General features: G+C 45.9%; 1 protein-coding gene across 1 annotated transcript in view; it reads left to right on the top strand.

Annotated features, from left to right (window-relative positions):
- CPNE5 (copine 5) overlaps positions 1-22,875 on the top strand; it is a 207,665-nt gene that overhangs the window by 178,127 nt on the left and 6,663 nt on the right. The window contains exons 19-20 of the mRNA XM_038380314.2: positions 688-745; positions 20,516-20,589. Coding sequence (XP_038236242.1) covers positions 688-745; positions 20,516-20,589 — 132 coding nt within the window. The remainder of the gene's footprint in view (positions 1-687; positions 746-20,515; positions 20,590-22,875) is intronic.

A 22,875-nucleotide genomic window follows, 5' to 3' on the forward strand; every position in this document is an offset into this window, starting at 1 on the left:
TCTCATTCATAGAGGGGTAAATCAGCATCGCTGTTAACTCCTGTGGAGTTTTGCCTCTTCACAGCTCAGCATCTGGCCTCTAGCCATAAAAGTGTCAGGAATTAGTCACCCTGCTTCCAGCCTTCATTGGGGCAGCCCTGTGATACTTGCAGCCACTGGTCAGTGGCTATTCGCTTCCCAGGGCAAACACAAGCATGCGGGACCATGGCAGCTGGGGGCTGGTTACTTGTTAATCCAAAAATCCCCTTCAAGGCCCTGCACTATCCAGTGATGGCACAGCATGTCCGTGCCCTGGCAGCCTGGCTTCCCCTGGCTGAATCAATAGCATTAGCACTGCTGGCTGTTGCTATGTGCGTGATGTCCAGAGGCCTCCCTAACACGCTGGGGCTGCGTGTGTGGAGACGTGGACAGAACAAGAGGAAGCTCATGTTTGCATGGAAAGGAACATGTATTGGGGTATCCCCAGGCCTCTGTGAGGCAGGGTGAAGAGCTGCTTGGGCCGAGATGGGACACAGCTCAAGAAGGGCTCAGAGCTTAGAGTCACCCAGGCCATTGGCGCTGATAGTGGTTTTCGCTTTGTGCCATAAACTCTTGTTCTTTCTTTCCTTCCTCCCCATCTTCCAATTCCCTTGTCCCGCAATCGCTACCCCTTCCCGCCTCCTCCCTGCTTTTGTTCCTCTGCCACAGGCCGCCAAGCTGCCAATGTCCATCATCATCGTGGGAGTTGGGCAGGCCGAATTTGATGGTAAGGCCCCTACCCTCCTCTCTCTGCCTTAGCTTAAACCAGTGGGCATTCATCCAAGTGTGGCAGGATGGCCATGTGCATCGGGTCTCAGCCTGACCACAGACACCCAGGGGCAAGTCACTTCCGGCCAGATTCCCAAGGGAGAGCCTAGCTTCTTGGCACCCGGCTACCCTGCAGCCCCCCTGGCCCCAGGCCAGGCACCCAGACTCCCTATGCATTGTAGGGGGATTTGGCAGCTCAGAAGGGCTGGATGAATGCACTATAAGGTGGGTAGAAAGCTGGCTAGATTGTCGGGCTCAACGGGTAGTGATCAATGGCTCCATGTCTAGTTGGCAGCCGGTGTCAAGTGGAGTGCCCCAGGGGTCGGTCCTGGGGCCCGTTTTATTCAATATCTTCATAAATGATCTGGAGGATGGTGTGGATTGCACTCTCAGCAAATTTGCGGATGATACTAAACTGGGAGGAGTGGTAGATACGCTGGAGGGGAGGGATAGGATACAGAAGGACCTAGACAAATTGGAGGATTGGGCCAAAAGAAATCTAATGAGGTTCAATAAGGATAAATGCAGGGTCCTGCACTTAGGATGGAAGAATCCAATGCACCGCTACAGACTAGGGACCGAATGGCTCGGCAGCAGTTCTGCGGAAAAGGACCTAGGGGTGACAGTGGACGAGAAGCTGGATATGAGTCAGCAGTGTGCCCTTGTTGCCAAGAAGGCCAATGGCATTTTGGGATGTATAAGTAGGGGCATAGCGAGCAGATCGAGGGACGTGATCGTTCCCCTCTATTCGACACTGGTGAGGCCTCATCTGGAGTACTGTGTCCAGTTTTGGGCCCCACACTACAGGAAGGATGTGGATAAATTGGAAAGAGTACAGCGAAGGGCAACAAAAATGATTAGGGGTCTAGAGCACATGACTTATGAGGAGAGGCTGAGGGAGCTGGGATTGTTTAGTCTGCAGAAGAGAAGAATGAGGGGGGATTTGATAGCTGCTTTCAACTACCTGAAAGGGGGTTTCAAAGAGGATGGCTCTAGACTGTTCTCAATGGTAGCAGATGACAGAACGAGGAGTAATGGTCTCAAGTTGCAATGGGGGAGGTTTAGATTGGATATTAGGAAAAACTTTTTCACTAAGAGGGTGGTGAAACACTGGAATGCGTTACCTAGGGAGGTGGTAGAATCTCCTTCCTTAGAGGTTTTTAAGGTCAGGCTTGACAAAGCCCTGGCTGGGATGATTTAACTGGGACTTGGTCCTGCTTTGAGCAGGGGGTTGGACTAGATGACCTTCTGGGGTCCCTTCCAACCCTGATATTCTATGATTCTATGATTCTATGATTCTAAGGGCATTCACAGAGGACAGACGCTGAGTAAGGAGCCATCTACGCCAGCTAGTAGGAGATGCTCAGGAGAGGGGCCAGCCCAAGCCCTGCCCCTTTTAGGTAGTGAGGGCCATGTTCGCTCAGGATTCCCAGCCTGGAACCCACTCCTGAAGTTAGATGCCAGGTCAGCTCCTGCTCTTGCCAATAGCCCAGGGTGCCCACCTGGCACACAGGAGACCTGCCTTCAAAGCCCTGCTGTGGAGCACAGCTTTGATCTCAGGTCTCCTCCCTCCCAGGGGGCCCCTGACCACACGATTAGGGGTTTTCTGGGTGGATCTTGCTCCATCTCACCTGCTGGAGCCGTTCCACTGGGCCAGTAATCCAATATTCATGGAGCAAGAGACAGACTGTATAGCGCAGTGGGTAGGGCATTCCCCTGGGAGAACTGGGCTCAAGGCCCTGTTCCAATCAGTCAGGGGTGTGTGAAAGCAGGTCTCCCACGCTCCAGGGCAGCACTTTACCCATGGGCCATACACATTCTTTCTCTCTTCTGAACCTGCCTGCTCCCTGTTATCTTTTGGGAGAGGGGAATCGGTAGACATGCTCTGAGTGCACCTATTAGACCAGCCCGTGGGCAAGATGGGTGGGACGACGCTTAATTTGAGAATCCTGCCGGGACTTAGGTGTGAGCATGGCGCCGAGCAGCTCAGTGGGGTCAGGACTTTGTGTCTGCTGCCTGGCAGGAACATAGGTCCCTACGAGGTGTACCGGCAGAAATGGAGGTGTGGCCAGGGGAGCAGGGGTTTGAGTAACTCAGTGATGTCTAGGGTTGCCACCTGGCCAGTGTTCACCCAGCCAGGCCAGGTTTCAGCTTGTGTGTCTGGGTACCACTGGAAAAGCCCAGATGTCTGTTGTATTTTTATCTGGGAGGAAGAGGTGGAGCAGGGGCGGGGCCTTGAGGGAAAGAGGCAGAGCAGGGGCAGGGCCTTGACATTTACATGTTGGAAAGTACCTAAAGGGGCAGTTAGGCACCAAAGTCCCTTTGTACACCTAGCACCTCCTCTGCTGGTGCCTCAGTCCCTGAGGACAGAGCTTTCCTATCTCACAAAGGTGTGGAGCTACTGAATTCATTAGTGACTGACTGTGATGCCATGGTAATGCTGGGCATGCAAGCAGATCGACCTCACAACCTGAGGATAAGCTAGGTCAGAGCCTCAACTGGTGTGGTTTGTGCAGCCTGTCGATTGCAGGGTCGCTGGGCTGACTCCAGGTGCCCTGCCCCATTTGTCAGAGGGGTTTTCTTTCAAACATCAGCTTGTAGCTTCAAGGATCCCAGTATAAAATATCTGAGAGTTTGTCAGGCCAGGAGCCTCCTCCCTTGCTCTGTCTTTCTTGATACAAAATCCTCATTTAGCTATCTCCCTCCGCTCTGTGTGTGCAGCCTGCAGGCCCCCTCCCCCGGGGTGAAAGAAGAATTCCCTATTTTGGAGCAGATGCACCAGGGCCTTACAAAGAGGCTAGCAAAGAACTGGAGAAGTGAACAGATGGCCAAAGGCTAACCCTACAGGGAGTCCCCCATCAGGCAGCAGCTGGTTAGACGCTCTGTGTGGACACAGCAACCCCTTGCAACAATTAGATAAGAGCTAAATGAGGCTCACTAGAGGGAGTCACTAGGTCTAGAGTGCAGCATCTGTCTGTGTACATTGGCTGCCCCGGGGAGGAGAGCAGGAGGAGGTTGAAAAGCAAAAAGCCAAGCCTGGCCTGCCCAGGAATTGGGTGACCCAAACCGACTGCCTAGGCTCAGAATGCTGCAGGAAACAGGCCGCTCCGGCTGGACAAGTTCTGCACTTGACAAGATTCCCTCACATGCACTCAAGGAATCCCCCCTGCTTTGGCCAGGCCACCACTCCGGGAGCTGAGCATGGAGTGTCCCAGGGCTACATCATGCCAGGCTGACCTGTAGGGCTTGCACAAGGGTGCTGAACCCTTCGTAGATGTGAGAACGATCGGCTTCCCCGCTGCAAAGCACAGCCCCTGCTGGTGCCACTCTGTGCCTGCCAACGCTGCCCCCTGACCCCCAAACTGGGCCCATGTTATAAAGATGGGGGGCCATGACTATCTGCCTCCCCGGTCCTAGCACCGCTGCATGTGCAGTGGGTCTGAAAGGACTGAGCAAAGGTCTGCTAAGGCAAGATGCCAGGAAAACCTCCCCACAGTGGGAGCTAGCAGGCTGCGGAGCAGTCTGCCCCTTGCTCGGCACATGAAAAGGAACCTGAAAAGGGGGGTTTGTTGACATTGGGCTTGCACCTCCCTTTGCTCCTTTAGGTTTAATAACCAAGTTGTGTGTTTTGTTACTGATTGTTTCTTTACTGTTCAAACACCAGGATTCCTAGGTGGGGTTAATAATAATTCTTGTAAGCCCTGGTTGTGCTGGAGGAGTTCTGGTAGGCTCAGGCATGTTTATGGTGAGGAGAGAGAAGGAATGAGGGGTCAGCGTGTAGGGGCCTTGCAGCCATTGGCCCTCTCCTCTCTGCATTTTAACACGGGCAATTGTGAGGGATCAGCTGAGCAGGGATAGGCCAGCAGGGAGCAGTGTGGTAATGCTGGGGCTGGTCTGTTTCCCAGACTAGGAGTGGTGGGGGGCCAGGAGGGGCTGATTCCCTGGCGGCTGGGAGATGGCGGGGCAGGAAAGGCAGGGTGTGTGAGGCTCTGGGAGGAGTGCAGCATTGAAGGCAGATGGCAGGGAGCACACTGGACCCATCCTGGGCTAGGGCCCATAGAGCCTTAGTGCCTATAGCGCTGGTTTGCATTGTGATGCCCCTGGCGTGCTACCAGGGAGAGTTTTAAGATCAAGGCTAATCCCAGTGCACGGCAGGGCCCCAACCAGGGAGTAGCGATCACATTGTCCAGTGACATTGCTTTCGCCAAACACATTAGCTGGAATGTTTCCCCACAGGAGCTGAAAGCCCAGCGTGTGATCAAGGAACAAGTCACGGAGGCAGTTAGAATTCAGCATTTGTTCATTTAAAAATGTTAAATTATTTCCCTTCAGTCCTCACCCCGCCTTTTGCCTACCCAAGAAATCAAATAGCCTGCCTGTTTGTCCCCTACACACACACACACACACACACACAAATTCCCAATTGCTCACTTGCATGCTTACACAGCTGATAGCATGCGGGAGTTGGCTCACCTTAAGTAGCTGAAGGGGGTAGGCAGGATGAGTCTCCCAGCTGATCCTCCTCCAGGTCAGAAGCAGCTGGGGATGATGACAGCAGTTACTTCTTCTCCTTTGCTGGGTCACCAGCTGCTAGCAGGATTGTATAACACTCACTTATAGAATCATGGGGATTTATTAGGACACTACAAGTATCAACTCCAGCCCATGCAAGCAGGTCTGAGCTTCCTGCTAAACCCCCAGGTCAGATCAACACAATAATATACATAACAACTTAACACGAAGCTAAAGATACAACATCATCTCATCTCTTGATGGAGGTGCTGTCTGCAGTGATCATTCCAATGTTTCCCTCTAGTTAAAGAACTTAAAACAGTATCTCCTAGGAATGCAGGTAGTCTGCTGTCCACACAGGTTTCTGCATTGGTCTGCTTGCTCCAGTCCTATATTCAGTCATGGAGACGTCACCCATGGCTGGATCTAGAATACCAGCAAGTGCTGGGTTCATGTCCTCTAGGTCAGGCCTATCCATTGTGGACAGACTGTCTGTTGGAGACTGTAGTGTGTTCAGGTTCCAAGGGCACCTGGCAATTCCTCCTCCACAACTGGTCTCCAGTTACCAGCCACAGGTACCTGCTGGGGTACTTCCAAATCTGAGATGGTGGTGGAACGTCCTCAGTGTTTGCTTTCCCCTTTCTTTCAGTGAATCCGTGCACCAGTTCTCCATGCACTAAAAGGAGTGAGCTCTTGCTTTTCGTATCAGCAAGGATAAGTTGTTTAGTTTTTACCTACCATGAAATGTCCCCTCCAAAAAGGAGTAAGTTAGGGATTTTTTCCAGGCTGCTTTTTCCAGCTGCATAGTCACACTTTCTCTCCTTCTTGGATGGCACGTAATGCTCCTTTTTCCTAACATCTTCTGCCTGGCATGCTCCCTTCTGGCTCATCTGTTCCTCCACCTTTTGGGTTGCTGTCCTCAGGCAGGTGGGGTCTTGTCGGTTATTGCTGCCTGAACATCACATCACATCACAGGGAAGCCTGGGTTTTGAGGAGTCCAGCAATAATCTTGTAAGGAGAGCCAGGGTAGTTGAGTGCTGGCTGGTGTTCTATGCAAAGATGACAAATGGTGACTTTGTACCCTATTCTTGCTGGTCTCCACTGACTAAGACTCTAAGCATACAGCCAATGGTGCAGTTCACTTTCTCCACTCCCCCATTACTCATTGGGTACGTGGCAATGGGCCTCACCTTGGTTAGCTGGAGTTGTCAGCAAACCCCATGTAACAGCTGTGATTCAGAGTCCTTCCCTTGCTCACTGCAGACGCAGCTTGGTGGGCTGAAATGCAACATTAGGTGTTTCATCAATGCAGCCATAACTGTCAGAGTCCTTTCATCCTCCACTGACTGTGCCACCCCATACTGTGAAAAGTGTCGTATGTTGTCAGCAAATCCTGATTTCCAGCTGGGGTTTCTCGCAGAGAGCCTTTCAAGTCAATTTGTCTGCGCTCCCAAGGGCATACTAGCCTGGAGCATTTCCTGTAAGGGAGTTCTGCCTCTTCTTGCTTGACAGGTAAGACAGGAAAGTATTTGGTCCTTAACATCAGCAGCCATACTCAGCCAACAAAATCTATCGGATTCCTGGCTCATTGTCTTTCCGTATCCCAGGCAGCCTGCTGCTTCATTAGCTTGAATACACTCCAGGACTATTCTCTATCAGCTTGTTGGCAAGATGGTCCCGTTGCCTTCATTTGCCAGCCAGTCACTCCTGAGCTGCGTTGACTCTTCCCAGTCTGGGTCTCCTGCGGTGGCTCTGTTGGCACAGCAAATGTACCTAAAGGGTCTTTAGGCTGCTCGTGCCAAATGTCCTTGCAAGGCCAGACTGAGCCTGTTCTCACTGCCCTCGCCTGGCTAGAGGTATCTGCAGCCACATTTTGCTTTCCAGGTTCATGGTGAACATATCTCTGAACAGTTTGTAAATCCTTCTCCATGGGCATCCCCCTGGGCAGGGCTTTGTAAGGAGTCACTGCAGGGCACTGGGGTGTGTGTACACTGTGAATCCTGGACCTAGCAGACAGGGACGATGCGCCTTGGGGGCCGTCACAATAGCCAAATGCTCCCATTGGGCAGACGAATACTAAGTTTCTCTCTCGTTTAATTTATCACCTCAAAAAGCCACTGGGGCTGCATCTACCGAGCTCATCAATTTGTTCAAGTGCAAACCCGACAGCAGCCTTTGAGGCAGCTGGGGGTATCGCGACCGGATGGGATGGAGCCAGGAATTGAGCCCTGGTTGAGCCAGCAGAGTTCAGAGTCCTTCCTCCGGAGTCCAAGTGCTTTTGGGTGTCGCTCTGTCCAGAAAAAGTTACTCTTGGTTACCTGGCAGTGGGGTGCCACCTGCTCTGCTACAACCCTTACAAAGCTCCTTTAAAAGTGCGGAGGCCAATACACCGCTGAGCCTCTGCCAGGTCTGTGGGAACCTTTATCACGTTCCGTTCCTGGGGGAGGGGCCCCAGCCCAGCCTCACTGACTGTACATTCTAGGAAGGTGATGCCACCCCTCAAAACTGACCTTCATTTCCTGCAGGTTTAAACCCTGACTCCACAACAAGTTCTAGAGTCCTAGCAGGTGTTCCTCCTGCATTGTGTGAGAGCACGTGAAATCATCTAAGTATGTGAGGGTGTTTTCAGACCCCTGACTGCCCCCTGCAACGTCCCTGGGGCATGTGTGAGTCCGAAAGGTTGTCTGCAGAATGAAACCAGTCCATAGGGGGGTCACCGGCAGCTTTCTTTTGGTTCTTAGGTGCCCCTTTCATCCGATAACCTCCAGATACCAAGTCCAAATGACTGACAGATTTTGTTCCTGGCATGTTGTCCAGTGTGTCTGCTGTGCCGGAAGGGGTTGCTGCCTTGCATTGTCTGTGAATTAAATCTCCCTGTAGTGAGTGTTAGGTAACAAAATGGAGGAACTAGAGCTACTGGTGCAGGAAGTGAAACCAGATATTATAGGGATAACAGAAACATGGTGGAATAGTAGTCATGACTGGACTACAGGTATTGAAGGGTATGTGCTGTTTAGGAAAGACAGAAATAAAGGTAAAGGTGGTGGAGTAGCATTGTATATCAATGATGAAGTAGAATGTAAAGAAATAAGAAGCGATGCAATGGATAAGACAGAGTCCGTCTGGGCAAAAATTACATTGGGGAAGAAAACTAGTAAAGCTTCTCCTACGATAGTGCTTGGGGTGTGCTATAGACCTCCGGGATCTAATTTGGATATGGATAGAGCCCTTTTTAATGTCTTTAATCAAGTAAATACTAATGGAAACTGCGTGATCATGGGAGACTTTAACTTCCCAGATATAGACTGGAGGACCAGTGCTAGTCATAATAAGAGGGCTCAGATTTTCCTAGATGCGATAGCTGATAGTTTCCTTCATCAAGTAGTTGCTGAACCGACTAGAGGGGATGCCATTTTAGATTTAATTTTGGTGAGTAGCGAGGACCTCATAGAAGAAATGGTTGTAGGGGATAATCTTGGCTCAAGTGATCATGAGCTAATTCAGTTCAAACTAAATGGAAGGATTAACAAAAATAAATCTGCAACTAGGGTTTTTGATTTCAAAAGGGCTGACTTTCAAAAATTAAGGAAATTAGTTAGGGAAGTGGATTGGACTGAAGAACTTATGGATCTAAAGGTAGAGGAGGCCTGGGATTACTTTAAATCAAAACTGCAGAAGCTATCGGAAGCCTGTATCCCAAGAAAGGGGAAAAAATTCATAGGAAGGAGTTGTAGACCAAGCTGAATGAGCAAGCATCTTAGAGAGGTGATTAAGAAGAAGCAGAAAGCATACAGGGAGTGGAAGATGGGAGGGATCAGCAAGGAAAGCTACCTAATTGAGGTCAGAAGATGTAGGGATCAAGTGAGAGAGGCTAAAAGTCGAGTAGAGTTGGACCTTGCAAAGGGAATTAAAACCAATAGTAAAAGGTTCTATAGCCATATAAATAAGAAGAAAACTAAGAAGGAAGAAGTGGGGCCGCTTAACACTGAGGATGGAGCGGAGGTTAAATATAATCTAGGCATGGCCCAATATCTAAACAAATACTTTGCCTCAGTCTTTAATAAGGCTAAAGAGGATCTCGGGGATATGGTAGCATGACAAATGGGAAGGAGGATATAGAGGTAGATATTACCATATCAGAGGTAGAAGCGAAACTGAAACAGCTTATGGGACTAAATCGGGGGGCCCAGATAATCTTCATCCAAGAATATTAAAGGAATTGGCACCTGAAATTGCAAGCCCATTAGCAAGAATTTTTAATGAATCCGTAAACTCAGGAATAGTACCGCATGATTGGAGAATTGCTAATATAGTTCCTATTTTTAAGAAAGGAAAAAAAAGTGATCCGGGTAACTACAGGCCAGTTAGTTTGACATCTGTAGTATGCAAGGTCCGGGAAAAAATTTTGAAGGAGAAATTAGTTAAGGACATTGAAGTCAATGGTAAATGGGACAAAATACAACATGGTTTTACAAAAGGTAGATCGTGCCAAACCAACCTAATCTCCTTTTTTGAAAAAGTAACAGATTTTTTAGATAAAGGAAATGCAGTGGATCTAATTTACCTAGATTTCAGTAAGGCATTTGATACCGTGCCACATGGGGAATTATTAGTTAAATTGGAGAAGATGGGGATCAATATGAACATCAAAAGGTGGATAAGGAATTGGTTAAAGGGGAGACTGAAACGGGTCCTACTGAAAGGCGAACTGTCAGGTTGGAGGGAGGTTACCAGTGGAGTTCCTCACGGATCGGTTTTGGGACCAATCTTATTTAATCTTTTTGTTACTGACCTTGGCACAAAAAGTGGGAGTGTGCTAATAAAGTTTGCAGATGATACAAAGCTGGGAGGTATTGCCAATTCGGAGAAGGATCGGGATATTATACAGGAGGATCTGGATGACCTTGTAAACTGGAGTAATAGTAATAGGATGAAATTTAATAGTGAGAAGTGTAAGGTTATGCATTTAGGGATTAATAACAAGAATTTTAGTTATAAGTTGGGGACGCATCAATTAGAAGTAACGGAAGAGGAGAAGGACCTTGGAGTATTGGTTGATCATAGGATGACTATGAGCTGCCAATGTGATATGGCTGTGAAAAAAGCTAATGCGGTTTTGGGATGCATCAGGAGAGGCATTTCCAGTAGGGATAAGGAGGTTTTAGTACCGTTATACAAGGCACTGGTGAGACCTCACCTAGAATACTGTGTGCAGTTCTGGTCTCCCATGTTTAAAAAGGATGAATTCAAACTGGAGCAGGTACAGAGAAGGGCTACTAGGATGATCCGAGGAATGGAAAACTTGTCTTATGAAAGGAGACTTAAGGAGCTGGGCTTGTTTAGCCTAACTAAAAGAAGGTTGAGGGGAGATATGATTGCTCTCTATAAATATATCAGAGGGATAAATACTGGAGAGGGAGAGGAATTATTTAAGCTCAGCACCAATGTGGACACAAGAACAAATGGGTATAAACTGGCCACCAGGAAGTTTAGACTTGAAATCAGACGAAGGTTTTTAACCTTCAGAGGAGTGAAGTTTTGGAATAACCTTCCAAGGGAAGCAGTGGGGGCAAAAGAGCTATCTGGTTTTAAGATTCTACTCGATAAGTTTATGGAGGAGATGGTATGATGGGATAATGGGATTTTGATAAGTAATTGATCTTTAAATATTCAGGGTAAATAGGCCAAATCCCCTGAGATGGGATATTAGATGGATGGGATCTGATTTACTATAGAAAATTCTTTCCTGGGTATCTGGCTGGTGAATCTTGCCCATATGCTCAGGGTTTAGCTGATTGCCATATTTGGGGTCGGGAAGGAATTTTCCTCCAGGGCAGATTGGAGAGGCCCTGGAGGTTTTTTTGCCTTCCTCTGTAGCATGTGGCATGGTTGACTGGAGGGAGGAGCTTCTCTGCTCCTTGAAGTTTTGAACCATGATTTAAGGACTTCAATAGCTCAGACAAGGGTGAGGTTTTTCATAGGAGTGGGTGGGTGACATTCTGTGGCCTGCGCTGTGCAGGAGGTCGGACTAGATGATCAGAATGGTCCCTTCTGACCTTAGTATCTATGAATCTATGAGTGCAGAGCCACAAGTTTCCATTGGGCTTTATCACAATTATAATTGGAGCTGCCCAGATGATGAAGATTGCTGCCAGGCCATCCTCCAGCATGCGATTTCACTTCTCTATCACTGCGACCTTACGCTCCAGGGAATCCCAGGTGGGGGCTGGCTTGCAGGAACGCTCCCTGGCTTACACAATTGGCTGTTGTACCCGATCATATCTCCCAAGCACTCCTTTAGTCCTGGAGAACACACTAGCAGTTCTGTCCATCACCTTCTACTGCTGTCTGTCAAGTCAACCCTGAGCTCTTTTACTGACCAGGCTGCTTCCCAGCTTTTGAACTCTGCCCTTGTGAGAGGCTTTGAGACATCAGCTACGCTGGACACTGCCCCCCCACGTCTGATTATTCACAGCTGCATCACCAGGTCAGTCACATGAATTGCTCTTACCCAAATTCTGCTTTAGTCTAGCTTAAACCAGAGTTCAGCTGCACAGCCATCCTGACTGGATCTCGGTAGCTTCGAACACTCCCACAGGGTCACTGCACCTGTCCTTTATCCTTAGGGGCATTACTGCAGGATGACCTGGCTTCACCACCACTTTATTCTGAGCCACACAGGAGCCGTTCCTCTCCCTTCCCCTGTAACCGTGTTAGAGGAACCTCAAAGGCATCAGGAGTTGCTCTCCAGTGTCCAGACTTGCTCCTGCCCACATCCAGGAGGGCAATCTAAATAATATCCAGGGCCAAGTGTGCTCTGTTAACACACCAGGAGTTCTTGTCCTTGGAAGAATCCACTCCCAGCCCCACAGTACTAGAAATACTGGTCACCACAAGAAAAGTCCATGTTGTATGCAGAGACCCCTGGTTCAGAGGGCGTTGGATTTCTCCTGTTGTCTACAGTGGCTGATGATTAATAGTTCCCAGTTTAACTCCCGCAGTACAAATCTTCTTCTGCTTCAGCACTGGAGGTTCACCATGGATCAGACTTATTTTAGATCCTGTGTCCAGCAGCATTGTGATTTTCCAGCCATCAATGCCCCCAGACACATAGTAAGAGGTGACTCTTTACACCAGCTATTCGTTTCCCTGGGTGTGACTTCCCCCTGCTTGGGCAATTCCACCTCCAATGGCCTTTGCTGCCACACAACCTGAAAATGTCATCTGGCCAGGGGTCCACTCAGGAAACTGTCTCTCTCATTGCACTGATGCGAATAGCTTGCATCTGGGATTCCTCCCATGTTTTTGCCACTTCCCTAGCCCTTGAAGAGCTACAAAGGAATCATCTTTGGGTAGGGTGACCAGACGTCCCAATTTTATAGGGACAGTCCCCATTTTTGGATCTTTTTCTTATATAGGCTCCTATTACCTCCCACCCCCATCCTGATTTTTCACATTTGCTGTCTGGTCACCCTACCTTCAGGGTGGGAATTAACAGCTGCTACCTTTAAGAAAACCCCAGTATCTGCTTCCAAATTTGTAGCTCTAGGTGTAATCAGGTCCAGAATCCAGTCTGGTATCTTCCTGCACCAGCAGGTTAGGAAGTTCTGCACGGGGAAACTGCTGGTAAAGTGCTTTGCCATCCCCAGCCACAAACACTGCTAGGCATTGTGCTGCTTTCTCATCAGCCCACTCATTCACAGAGAGCAGCCGCTCAGTCTGTCACGTGCTCTCAGATCCCGGCCTCATCTGCATGACCAGGACAAGTGCTTTTGCCATCTTGCTGCCCCTGCCACTATGGTAGCACTTGCTTGTCGAATCACAGTGATTTATTGGGTCACCCCAAGTACCAGCTCCAGCACACACAGGCAAGGCTGAACTTCCTGCTAAGGCCCCCCACTTCCCCCCAGCTCAGATCAACAACATCATGACAGACTAGACAACAGCTTAATGATAAGATAAAGATACAGCACCAGTTACTGGGGACGGTGCTGTCTGCACTGATTGTTGCTGTTGCCTAGGGGAGAGGCAAAAAGGACAGTGGCAGCAACTGTGAGGTTGTACTGAGCCTGGCGACTGCATGTTCAGCAGATGGTGGTGGGTGGGAATGGGACATCTCCACCCAGCTTGCCTGTTAGTGTGGATGTTCCTCATCTGGGGGCAGGCCGCAACTGGTCTGTTGCTCCCCTTCCCTCCCAACTGTTGGCTTTGCACCGGAACTGCTCTCACGGGCAGTGCTGGGAGCCAGCAGCTGCTCCCGTCAGCGAGGATATCCCAAAATGTTGAGTAGTCTCGTGTCAGGGTGCATCACCCGACGCAGGACCATAGCATCTCCATAATGGATCAGAACAGAATCTGTCTAGTTCAGGTTCCTGTCTCTGACAGTGGCCAGCACTGCATCAGAATGGAATAACCTGTCCTTAGGGGAGTTTATTTCCTAACCCTTCTCAGTTCGAGGTTGACTTATGCTGTGACGCATGAGGATTTATATCAGGATCATCTAGATTCAGTGGCCTCAGAGAGCTATCACGGTTAGAATGGTTTCCCAGCTACACAGAACTTTCATAAATCTAGTATTTAATGGATCCATATTAAGAACATTTGCAACATATACTTTGTATAACTACTGTATAACCTGGATAGGCTGACTGAGCTCCAAACGCTGGGATACTTCTATTTTAATTCACAGAAAGATATAATTTCAATCTTGGAGTGATGTGTTTACAGCCTGGGATATATTCCAATAAATTAAAATGTTCATGAACCCAGAGTTGTATTCAGTGTTAAACCCTATGTGGGTTGGAAGTTTAACTTCACAGTAAAAATGTGTGTCTAGAAAACCAAATAAGGTTCAGAGTAGCAGCCATGTTAGTCCGTATCCGCAAAAAGAACAGGAGGACTTGTGGCACCTTAGAGACTAACAAATTTATTTGAGCATAAGCTTTCGTGAGCTACAGCTCACTTCATCGGATGCATGCAGATGAAGTGAGCTGTAGCTCACGAAAGCTTATGCTTAAATAAATTTGTTAGTCTCTAAGGTGCCACAAGTCCTCCTTTTCTTTTTGCACATAAAGTTTGAGATTTAATTTCAACTAACAAATTGGATTCCTTCAAGTTCTTATGCAAAATATATCATATGCCACTTTCTATAGATTCCTGCCATCAGTTATACAACCATGAGGCAATACGTGGAAATATAAACTAATGTGGCCATTAGAAATAATAAAACTAATAAGCTAATGTTGCATTAGAAGATTTTGTTAAGAAGGTCAATAATAAAGAATGTCTTGCAAACAATATATACCAGGCTTCACTGTATGCCATATTGACTGATAGGAGAGGAAAAAGCTATGTAGGTAGCTAAAGAGATTGGTAGGAAATATGGCAGAACATCAAAATGATATTCAGTTAATTATCTCTATGATTTTTCCAGAACCATCAGTTTAATGGATTTGCCTGGAAAGCACAGCCTTTATATAAAGCAGGCTGAGCTAGCCACAACACTGGAAATGCTACCAACCATCAGCTAAACTACCCCAAATTACAAAAATGCAGGAGTAATATATGCCAAGGTCTTTCCCTAGTTTAAATCCAGAACTCTTCCCCTTGCCAAAAGTTCATACACTGAAATTAACAGATGAGCTCAATCATTCAGTGAACAATAAAACGCATAAGGACATGTGTCATAATATAAAGGGAAGGGTAAACACCTTTAAAATCCCTCCTGGCCAGAGGAAAAACCCTTTCACCTGTAAAGGATTAAGAAACTAGGATAACCTCGCTGGCACCTGACCAAAATGACCAATGAGGAGACAAGATACTTTCAAAAGCTGGGGGGAGGGAGAAACAAAGCCTATCTCTGGCTGTGTGATGCTTTTGCGGGGGACAGAACAGGAATGGAGTCTTAGAATTTATTAAGTAATCTAGCGAGATATGCATTAGATTCTGATTCCTTTAAATGGCTGAGAAAATAAGCTGTGCTGAATGGAATGTAGATTCCTGGTTTTGTGTCTTTTTGTAACTTAAGGTTTTGCTTAGAGGGAGTCTCTATGTTTTGAATCTAATTACCCTGTAAGGTATTTACCATCCTGATTTTACAGAGGTGATTCTTTTTTACTTTTATTAAAATTCTTCTTTTAAGAACCTGATTGCTTTTTCATTGTTCTTAAGATCCAAGGTTTTGGGTCTGTGTTCACCTATGCAAATTGGTGAGGATTTTTATCAAGCCTTCCCCAGGAAAGGGGGTGTAAGGGTTGGGAGGATTTTGGGGGAAAGACATTTCCAAACGGGCTCTTTCCTAATTATATACTTGTTAGACATTTGGTGGTGGCAGTGATAAAGTCCAAGGGCAAAAGGTAAAATAGTTTGTACCTTGGGGAAGTTTTAACCTAAGCTGGTAAAAGTAAGCTTAGGAGGTTTTCATGCAGGTCCCCACATCTGTACCCTAGAGTTCAGAGTGGGGAAGGAACCTTGACAACGTGTCTAATTAGCAGCAAAATATACTCAGAAAAAGAATTCCACCAGACCTCCTGTTTACTCTGAAAGGTTGAAAGCACAGCCATGAGGAACAAATGTCTGTATATCAGCAACAAAATGGAGACAAATGCACCCAAATTTGGTGTCACATAGTTGCAGTAATGCAGCTGTGATATAACATGTCTCATATGTGCTGTCATTATGTTTGCAGTCACATTTGTGACTATCCATTTGTCTTGTGATTATGCACTGACCCTTCCCTGTGTTGAAATTTGAAAAGAAAACAGTAGCTAAATGCATAAAGCAGTACACTTGTATGTTTGCATTCCTCTGTTCTACTGACAGTACTATCAATTGCTGTATTCATTTAAGAGTTGTGTTCCTTGTATTTTTATTTGTTGCTGCATTATTTAGAAAAATGAATAAGGAATTTTTAACAAAAGAAAAAACGTGAGTGCAAACCAGTGCTGAGCTCCTGAGTCTGCAGCCTGAAACAATAGCTCTTGTTTGGTTCCCAGCTGTCAGCTCAACAGTGATGATGGGGCTGGCTGAACAAAGACTGTCTCCCACTTTCTGTCTTGTATCAGCTTCATTCATCTTTAAACCTTTCCGTTCTATGTCATTCTTCACCATGTCTATCCTATGCATCCTTGGTTTTCCTCTATTTCTAGTTCCTTGCACTCTGATATGATCACCATATATAGTATCCTTCCAGGTCCATTCTTGACACATGTCCAAACCATCACAGTTGTCTTTCGTGAAGCTTTGGAAACAGCTGCATTTTTTGCCCTCTTCATTTGCCCTCTTATCTCTTCATTTTTTATTTTCTGCAGTCTTGAATTCACAGTATTCCCCTCAGCCACTTCATCTCTGCAGTCAAAGTCTTTTGTTCATTGATTTTCCTCATACTCCAACATGGCAACTTGTGCAGCCATGTTGGCATGACAGCTGTATCATATACTGATTTTTGGTTTTATCGAAATGGCTTTAGCCTTCCAGATCTGGCAGAAGTTTCTGAAGACAGTAGTGGCTAGTCTGATTCTTCTTTTGATGTCCTCTTCACAATACTAGTTCTCCAAGATATGCACATTTTCCCATCTATTCTAGTTCTTAGTCTCCAAGTTTGATCTTTACCTTTTCCTCTTGTCTCCCAATTGCTGCCATTTTTGTCTTCCCATGCTGGTATTCAATCTGAAAGCTTTCCCAGGCTACTGGTGAGTTATAATCTATAAATCTGCCTTGGTCAATGCTGTGAGGTCAATATTGTCTGTGATCTAAGGCTACGTACTGTCCTACCACATAATATGACTCCTCCCATTTCATCTCTTGGTGCTACAGTCGTTACTGCTTCCAGTACCAAGTTGAACAAATCGGGTGATAGCGCGCATCCTTGTCTCACTTCAATGGCCATCCTGAACCATTCCATCAACTTCTTGTCTACTTTCACTGCACTCATTTACTTGCTGTAGATGTTTATCAGCTTGATCAGTTTTTTGGAGATGCCATACATTCTCTTAACTTGCCAGAAACCTTTCTGCCAAATGCTATCAAAAGCCTGTTTGAAGTCTATAAGGTAACAGGTGCACTTGTGTTCTATGGACTTCTCCAGTATCTGTCGTATCACAAATAGCTGATCTATGGTACTTCATTCTAATCTAATATCTCTGCCAGTGCTGCTTCCATGTACCTTTTCCTTTTCCTCTACAACAGCTTGGTGAATGCTTTTTCCAGCACACTCAGTAAGTTGATTCCTTGGTAGTTCTTGCACTTACTTGTATATCCTTGTTTATAGGTTGGTACTATTATTACTTTTCCCCATTCACATGGCACTTGCTCCTCTGTAAATCTTGTTGAACAGCTTGTGCATTGCCTTGACCTTGTATTCCTGCTTGCAGCAGCTCTGGGGTTACAGGTTTCAGAGTAGCAGCCATGTTAGTCTGTATCCGTAAAAAGAAAAGGAGTACTTGTGGCACCTTAGAGACTAACAAATTTATTTGAGCATAAGCTTTCATGAGCTACAGCTCACTTCATCGGATGCATACAGTGAAAAATATAGTGGGGAGATTTTTATATACACAGAGAACATGAAACAATGGGTGTACCATACAGACTGTACAAGAGTGATCAGGAAAGGTGAGCTATTACTAGCAGGAGAGCGGGGCGGGGGGAGGAGACACCTTTTGTAGTGATAATCAGGTGGACCATTTCCAGCACTTTACAAGAACAGTAGGAGGGGAAATAACAAGGAGAAATAGTTTTACTTTGTGTAATGACCCATCCACTCCCAGTCTTTATTCAAGCCTAGTTAATTGTATCCAGTTTACAAATTAATTCCAATTCAGCAGTCTCTCGTTGGAGTCTGTTTTTGAAGTTTTTTTTGTTGAAGATTGCTACTTTTAGGTCTGTAATTGAGTGACCAAAGAGATTGAAGTGTTCTCCGACTGGTTTTTGAATGTTATAATTCTTGACGTCTGATTTGTGTCATTTATTCTTTTACATAGAGACTGTCTGGTTTGGCCAATGTACATAGCAGAGGAGCATTGCTGGCACATGATGGCATATATCACATTGGTAGATGTGCAGGTGAACGAGCCTCTGATAGTGTGGCTGATGTGATTAGGCCCTATGATGGTGTCCCCTGAATAGATATGTAGACACGGTTGGCAACGGGCTTTGTTGCAAGGTTAGGTTCCTGGGTTAGTGTTTTTGTTGTGTGGTTGCTAGTGAGTATTTGCTTCAGGTTGGGGGGCTGTCTGTAAGCAAGGACTGTCACTTCCCAGTGCCTTTTTCTTATTCCAACTTTCTCCTGAGATCTTTACTACTTCTTCTAAGAATTCTGACATCTGCTCTCCCTCATTTGTGCTGGGAAGTTTCTCCAAGATCATTTCATCTATTGTCACCATCTACACATTGTAGAGCTCTTTAAAATATTCTGTCCCTCGCTCATTCGTTGCTTGTTCATCCTCAGTTATATGTGTGTTTGTCTTTCACCACCGACATCTTCAACTCCTAGGTCCCACTCAGTTCTTTTATCTTGTGCTACAACCCATGTCACATATTCTTCTGCACCTTTACATTGTGTGGTTCTCATGCCATTCCTTTGCTTTTTGTTTTAGCTCTCTGCCAGTCTATTGTACTCGGCTCTTCGACTTTTGTCCTCCTTTTTATTTCCATTTCCTGTGCTTGTCTCTCGGCTGCAGCACTTTGTCTGTTATCCACCTCACTTGCTTTGGTTTGGCCTTGTAGCCAGCACTTGTTCAGCTGTTCTTATAATCCCATTTTTTACACTGTTCCATGTCACTTCCATGTCTATTTTTCTTTCACCAGAGATGTGGTATATTTCTGCCAGCTTCGTTGTATTATTTCCTGATATCTGGTTTTTTCAATTTGTCCATGTCATAGATCTCAGTTCTTGGCACTTTTGCTCTCTGCCTCAATCTCATTGATGCCGGCACTAACCTCTGATCTGATCTGATGTGATCTGATATCAGCTGCAAACAACCTGCACAACAACACACTTGATTTCCGTCTGCGACTCCCAAGTACAAAGTCTGTCATGTTCTTCGTTTGCCCATCAGCTGATATCCATGTCCACTTCCCCAGAGGCTTTTTTTAAATGGCATGTTTGTTATAGCAGGTTGTTGGTTAAACAGAAATTTAGTAGTTTTGCTCCTCTTTCTCTTTTGAAAAAATAGCTCTGAGAGGTGTGAACTGCCCGCTTTTCAGCTCAGTTGCAGGTTAACTCTGAAACTTAACAATGACAATGACAGTGTCATCATTAGCTGTTTCTTTGTTGACCATTTTATCAGAAACATACACCTAATTTGCTTATCCCACAACCCCAAAATAAATAACACAGAGGCTGCTGTGCTGGTTGCATTGCTCATTGTAATATTTCATTTAATAAAACTTTTATTAAATAACTTTTTTAAAATGTAGCTGAAGCTGCTGCAGCCTGTATAGAATTTCTATGGTAGAATCTAGGGGGTTTGCCACAGAATTTAGGTCCCACTCCCTGCAGGGTACAGCAGAGCCTTGTTCAATCTTATTTAATGTAACTGCTGATGTTCTAACTACTCCCAGAGTGACGATCCTTTTTTGAAGCCTTCTAAATTCATGGCCACAAGATATCTTGTGGCATTGAGTTCCATAGATTGATTGGATGTTTGGAAAAACATTTCTGTTTATCAGTTTAAAATATGCTGCCTATCCAGCTATTTGAATATCCCCTTGCTCTGTATTTTGAGAGAGGGTAAATGGCAGCTCCTGATTTACCTTCTCTATATGATTATTATTTGGTATCATTATGAATTATTTCTTCTCTAATCATGTCCTTTTTATACATCTCCTTTTTAAAGGATACAGTCCACATCTTTTCAGCCTCTCCTCATACAATAGCCTTTTCCAGCCTCTAATCAGTTTCACCATCCATTTCAGAACCCCTTCTATTTCTGTTGGATATTGTTTGAGATGGGGTGGCCAGAACTGAATATAATTGGTTTGTTTAAGGGCACTATAACATTTTCTCTCATTCTTTAAACATCCTAACTTTTTTTTTTTAATTTCCTCTGCCACTGTACTGCCCATTTCCCTAGCTCAGTCAACACTGTTCATAATTGGTAAATATATTAATCAGCCCCAATCTAGGCCTCTTCTGTACTGAAATAGCCTGGGGTTCCTTCCCTGTGTGTCACTGACTGCACAAATAACCCCATTGTGCTCTCCACTCCCCCCATCGCAGCCATGGTGGAGCTGGACGGTGATGACATCAGAATCTCGTCGCGAGGGAAGATCGCTGAGCGAGACATTGTCCAGGTAAAAGCAACACTTTTTCCTAGCTCAGCGCTTTCCTTCCCCTTCATTTCATTTAGTTCATGTCAAAAACCATCCCGGAGCCTTCCATGCCAACAGGCCCAGGGTTCAGGCAGGCTCCGGTTTTCCATTCCAAGGGCAGGCCTGTCTTAGGGCAGCAGGAGTTTTCTGAATCATGACAGTGTTTGAGATCAGACAAGTGGCAGCAGCACATCTGAGGATCTGGCACACTTCACACAGCCTGCCTTGGCCGTCGATAATATGAGATGACTGGGGAAGGATTTCAGCCAGCCCCCCTTGCCTGGGAAGCCTGCCTCTCGTCTGGCTGGGTCCCTACTCAGTTAACCCTGTGCGGGTTCGGTCTACTCAGTCTGTCCCTGAGCTTGGGGCATTGGGTCCATATGTGGCCTCTCTGGCCACAGTAATAGCAGCCCATGTCCCGTTGGTCCCCTCGGGCCGGTCGGTTGGCCCTGACGCTGGATGTTCCCCTTGGGAAGGGGTTCTCCATATTTCTCTAGAGAAGGGTGAAACAATTCATAGATACTAAGGTCAGAAGGGACCATTCTGATCATCTAGTCCGACCTTCTGCACAGCGCAGGCCACAGAATCTCACCCACCCACTCCTATGAAAAATCTCACCCATGTCTGAGCTATTGAAGTCCTTAAATCATGGTTTAAAGACTTCAAGGAGCAGAGAAGCCTCCCTCAAGTCAACCATGCCCCATGCTACAGAGGAAGGTGAAAACCTCCAGGGCCTCTCCAATCTGCCCTGGAGGAAATTCCTTCCCGACCCCAAATATGGCAATCAGCTAACCCTGAGCATATGGGCAAGATTCACCAGCCAGATACTACAGAAAATTCTTTCCTGGGTAACTCAGATCCCATCCATCTAATATCCCATCTCAGGGGATTAGGCCTATTTACCCTGAGTATTTAAAGATCAATTACTTACCAAAATCCATTATCCCATCATACCATCTCCTCCATAAACTTATCAAGTAGAATCTTAAACCAGATAGATCTTTTGCCCCCTTGGAAGGCAATTCCAAAACTTCACTCCTCTGATGGTTAAAAACCTTCGTCTGATTTCAAGTCTAAACTTCCTGGTGGCCAGTTTATACCCATTTGTTCTTGTGTCCACATTGGTACTGAACTGAAATAATTCCTCTCCCTCTCCTGTATTTATCCCTCTGATATATTTATAGAGAGCAATCATATCTCCCCTCAACCTTCTTTTAGTTAGGCTAAACAAGCCCAGCTCCTTAAGTCTCCTTTCATAAGACAAGTTTTCCATTCCTCGATCATCCTAGTAGCCCTTCTCTGTACCTGCTCCAGTTTGAATTCATCCTTTTTAAACATGGGAGACCAGAACTGCACACAGTATTCTAGGTGAGGTCTCACCAGTGCCTTGTATAATGGTACTAAAACCTCCTTATCCCTACTGGAAATGCCTCTCCTGATGCATCCCAAACCGCATTAGCTTTTTTCACAGCCATATCACATTGGCAGCTCATAGTCATCCTATGATCAACCAATACTCCAAGGTCCTTCTCTTCTGTTACTTCTAATTGATGCGTCCCCAACTTATAACTAAAATTCTTGTTATTAATCCCTAAATGCATACCTTACACTTCACTATTAAATTTCATCCTATTACTATTACTCCAGTTTACAAGGTCATCCAGATCCTCCTGTATAATATCCCGATCCTTCTCTGAATTGGCAATACCTCCCAGCTTTGTATCATCTGCAAACTTTATTAGCACACTCCCACTTTTTGTGCCAAGGTCAGTAACAAAAAGATTAAATAAGATTGGTCCCAAAACCGATCCCTGAGGAACTCCACTGGTAACCTCCCTCCAACCTGACAGTTCGCCTTTCAGTAGGACCCGTTGCAGTCTCCCCTTTAACCAATTCCTTATCCACCATTTGATGTTCATATTGATCCCCATCTTCTCCAATTTAGCTAATAATTCCCCATGTGGCACGGTATCAAATGCCTTATTGAAATCTAGGTAAATTAGATCCACTGCATTTCCTTTATCAGATTCATTAAAAATCCTTGCTAATGAGCTTGCAATTTCAGGTGCCAATTCCTTTAATATTCTTGGATGAAGATTATGTGGGCCCCCCGATTTAGTCCCATTAAGCTGTTTCAGTTTCGCTTCTACCTCGGATATGGTAATATCTACCTCCATATCCTCCTTCCCATTTGTCATGCTACCATTATCCCTAAAAACCTCTTTAGCCTTATTAAAGACTGAGGCAAAGTATTTGTTTAGATATTGG

This window comes from Dermochelys coriacea, chromosome 21 (assembly GCF_009764565.3).
Source record: "Dermochelys coriacea isolate rDerCor1 chromosome 21, rDerCor1.pri.v4, whole genome shotgun sequence".
NCBI lineage: Eukaryota > Metazoa > Chordata > Testudines > Dermochelyidae > Dermochelys > Dermochelys coriacea.